This window comes from Cricetulus griseus (assembly GCF_003668045.3).
Source record: "Cricetulus griseus strain 17A/GY chromosome 1 unlocalized genomic scaffold, alternate assembly CriGri-PICRH-1.0 chr1_1, whole genome shotgun sequence".
NCBI classification, from domain to species: Eukaryota; Metazoa; Chordata; class Mammalia; order Rodentia; family Cricetidae; genus Cricetulus; species Cricetulus griseus.
This window is the reverse complement of record NW_023276807.1, coordinates 106671421-106675814: the sequence shown is the minus strand read 5'-3', so window position 1 is coordinate 106675814 and position 4394 is coordinate 106671421. Positions and strand designations below refer to the sequence as shown.

The 4394-nt window shown below is 47.0% G+C and overlaps 1 protein-coding gene across 1 annotated transcript; it reads right to left on the bottom strand.

The window, feature by feature from the left end:
* Positions 1-442: 442 nt before the first annotated feature.
* Positions 443-3598, bottom strand: Cytl1 (cytokine like 1). The gene is made up of 4 exons (XM_027386699.2): positions 3440-3598; positions 1782-1826; positions 1482-1610; positions 443-526 (listed from the first exon to the last, which is right to left on the bottom strand). The coding sequence occupies exons 1-4, from the start codon at positions 3596-3598 to the stop codon at positions 443-445; spliced, it is 417 nt and encodes a 138-aa protein (XP_027242500.1).
* Positions 3599-4394: the final 796 nt, after the last annotated feature.

The following is a 4394-nucleotide window of genomic DNA, read 5'->3' as shown; positions in this document are numbered from 1 at the left end:
CATAAAAGCCTTGTAAATACATTGTGAAAGCAATAAAAGTGCTTTAAAATGAGAGAAAGGAAGGAAAGCTTGTGCAGGAAGGAAGCATAAAGTTGAAGCCTCTTCGGCAGAGACCAGAAAGAATGGCCCCATTATTTCATTAAAGCAGTCACAAAGACATGGGGTTTTGCCACTCTCAAGCTGCTTGCTCCCCAAAGAGAAGCCAATGCGCACTTTACTGTTTGTGCCTCTGATACCCTGATGGGACACTTAGAAGCTGAGCTTCCAATCTGTGTACAAAACATGCTTGGCTGTACAATCCTAACTGGTGTTCTAGAAGGTAGAGAGATACATGGCAGGTCTAGCAGCTGCACTAAAGGGAGGCCTGGGGTGCTGTGGCTCTGCTTTGGACAGCTGGTCCAGCTTCAGGCCTCTGGGTCATTCTTCTGGCCTGCCTGCTTTCTTAGCTCTGCCAGTCTGGAGGACCCGTAGTCTCGGGGATCGGGTACTCTAAAGCATTGCAGTCATCTGAGAGGAACACCAAGTCCTGGAAAAGACAAGCAAGCAGTGAGCAGATGCACTGTCACAGATGTCTCTGGAGCCCATGAAGAGTCCTAGGGCTCCTGTCATCCTCCAAGATTGTCTGAGTATCACTGGTGTGTAGAAATACACCTCCATACCCAAGGAGATCCAGTGTCTTCTTCCTTCACATTCTCATTGGAATTTGCCAAGGCTTTGCTTGACCAGATGGACAGATGACTAAGTGGTGGGCAGAATGAATGGGTGTAGCTATTGCAGAGAGTGATGGAGCATGGAGCAAGACACTTGATGACTCCTTCTGACATATATATATATATATATATATATATATATATATGTATTACATATTCATTCTCTCTTTGTGCCCCCTGGCCCATCTCTGACACACACCAGTGTTTTTCTTTTTGCTTTGTTTTTTCAGTTTTTTTTGAACTTGGAATTTAGATTTGTACATTTAGTTACCTTGCTAGATATCAGGGAGAGACAGTATAAAGTGCTCACACTGTAAGGGTATAATTATTAGGACTTTTCCCCTGATGTCACCAGATGGTCCCAGTTCACTCGTGAGCTGTGCAGAAGTGACAGGGAAGATGAAAATGAGGACACAGCTCAGAGCTATCTGGGGCTGGCTGGGTCTGTGGTACCACAGTGCTAGCTTTCTGTCCCCTTCATCCCCACTACCTGCCCCTCTGATTACTCCCACTCTCACCTAAACCCTTCTCCCCCAGAAAGTGTCCTGTGACTCCCTCTGGCTCTTGCACTCTGCCTTGATTGTCTAGGAGTGAGGCACCTGCATGGCCTCCATGTGCAATCGTGGGAGGTGAGGGGCCCCATTCTGAGTCCTGCTCACTAATCAAGGGTGACTACTGTTGTGTAAAGGCTTCCTGGACTGGAAGTCCCTCCCCCAGATCTCTTCCCTGTGATCCTCATAGGAGAAAAAGGCTCTTGAGTGCCTCACACACCCGCCGGCAGAAGGAGTTCATAATAGTATACAGCTTCCGCACTCTGTCCTTCAAGGTGTCCACTTCAGCCATTTTCCAGCACTGAGGAGAGGCCACGAAGTCCCGCAGCTTGGCCAGCACACAGTAATTCTGAAAGTGGGGACAAAAGAGGGCTTTGGGAGAAGTGGAGCCAGAGGGCCAGAGACTGAGCTCATGAGCCCTCCAACATAGCAGAAGACCTCTCCCCACCCTGGCTGCCCCTGCAGCCAACAGCAGAGGTAGTTCACATCCTCCCCACCCCACCAGACAACACTCTCTTACATGGATATCCAGGTAGAGCCGGGGCAAGTGCCTCACACACGAATCCTGCAGGAAGGAAGGAAGTGGATGGCACAGCGGTCACAGTCTGATCCCTGCCAGCTGTCCCCCAGCCAATAGCCCCAGAACGTTTTTTTCTGATGCCATAGCACTCCACAGCATGTCTCGAATTGTGATACATGCTCTCCCCAAATCTTCAGAACATAAGTCTTTACAATACTGTGAATTAGGACACCATTTATACAATTACATGTGTACAGACATGCACAAACGTGTATGAAATCACATAGTACTGTAGATATGTTTTCATTTTATAGCAGCTAGCTATATGAGGACTATATAACCACATAAGTATATTCTTATATATTTATCTATGTAAGAGCTTTAAGCTGTAACATAGACACAGCAAAGTATGTAAGATGTAACATAGCATCACTAAAAGGTGTGTGTGTGTGTGTGTGTGTGTGTGTGTGTGTGTGTGTGTGTGTGTGTGTGTGTGTCTGTGCCTGTGTGTGTGCAGGACCAAAGGTCTGCATATCACACTCCCTCCCCTCTATGAGCCCCTGTGTGACCTGGGGCTGCTGTTTTCCTTCTCTGTGTCTCAGTTCCCCAGCTGTGAAATAGAAGATTGAATGTTTTGTCTTCCACTTTGTCCCACTCAGCATTTCTGAGCCTCTGCTCTTACCTTCTAGCATCAGATGTCCCTAAGGTGAGTGCTCTGTCTGGCAAGGGACTAGGGCACAACTGTTCAAAGAAGTGTTGCACAAACAAAAATAAGCCTATAGGATGATGTTGTTAACATGCAGCTTGTGATGCCGCTGGTTCTGGGTAATACATATTTCACCACCACCACCATGAGTAGGTACTTGTGCAGGAAAAGCAAATGCCTCCCTCCAATTGTTATAGCGGCAATTGCCTCTAGGTGGCAGGATCACAAACGCTTTTTTGTTTGTTTGCTTGTTTTTTGTACATTTTCCTACTGATCTATAGTCTATCACCTTTATTATGATACAGTGATGCATGAAATTTAACTTTTGAAAAGAGAATACAAAGTGTTAAGGTAATGTGAGCCCCAATACCTGAGAAATGTTGGGTTCTATTTTAAGTGTGTCCAAGCAGCTGAGTAACATTTTTGAAGTTTATCCAGGTTTTTAGGGGAGTCGAATGTGTTTTGCTTCTACTAGAGATAAGCAGGCAAAGGATCTCAACTCTCCCTTCATTGAAGCACTCCACAGGGGATACCTCAGAGTTCCTTGGGTCTTCCTCTGAGGATAGGGCTACAGCCTTTTAACACTTGTCCTGTGTCCCTATGGTCAAAATTTTTAGCTTCATTGCACCAAGAAGAATGCTGTTATCCCTCTTCTTTACAGAGAAAGCGTCTGAGACAGGGGGTGGGTAATGGTTCCACAGTCCCTCAGCAGATAAGGAGTGTGTCATCCCCTTGGCATACATTGCTGATCATCAGGCTAATGACAGAAACAAAGAAGCTTAATTTACTAGTTCTATGCGACTCTAAACTCCTGGTCTCTGTAGGGAGCTGTTTTTTTTAATTTTTATCCTATTTTAATCTATCTATCTATCTATCTATCTATCTATCTATCTATCTATCTATCTTCCTTTATCTATCTTCCCAAGGCAAGGGAGGCAAGTGAGGAACTTACCTCAGGTTCTGAAGCCTGCAGGCTCTGGAAGTCTGCCATGATCTCATGGCTCAGGGTCAGCATCCGGGAGTAGCAGGTGGGGGGCGCAGGCTCTACTACCAGAGGCCAGAGCACCACCATCAGCAGTGGCAGCAACAGAGGCAGTGCCCGGGGTGCCATTGTGCCTGCTGCCTACCGCTGGGCTAGCTATCCCTTTAAACAGTTGCTGGCGGGGGGATATCCAGGACTCAGGCTCCCCACCTTTTTCCTGTGGAGCCCCTGCCAGGGCCAGGCATCCAAGGAGGGTGGGACTAAGGATGTGACACGCCCATAGGGTCTGGGACACTGGATTCTTTCAGAAGGAAGATGTTATAAGGAGAGGGGGAAATTGCAGGGTTGGGGGACTGGAGGCATCTAGAAAGGAAGCATTCATTTTCTACCAGAAATTTCTCTCATGGCAGAGAGCACAGTTGAGAGGATCAGAGGGGAAGAGGGGAGAGATGGAAGATAGGAGATTGTATAAGGGGCTAGGAAGGGGTAGTCTTGCCTGGTGTCAGAGTGGGGGAACTGTTTCCTCAGACTGGCTAGTCTCCTGGAGCAGAATTCGGGGTAGAGAAGGACTAGGTTATCCCTAATTCTTCCAGTCTTCTGGGCAGGACAATGTGTAGGGTCAGAGTAGGCAGACTGGGTACTATCATCCATACAGCAGTCACTAAGCAGGATGGAGACTATTGGATGCATCCCTGGGTCTGGAGGAAAGACTTCCTCTACACGTCTTGAGGGCGTGACCATCAATGAAACCCCACTATGCACCCAGAGGACAGAAAAAGAAAAACCTGCATCTTTTTAGGACCGAGGTGAAGAATGGCTTTGTACTCTTTCTGGCTACATTCTTGTACCAATTTCTCAAATCTTCTTTACTTTCCCACCTAGTTCAATGGTTTGTCAAGTGTCCCCAGCTTGGGAGACAGAGATA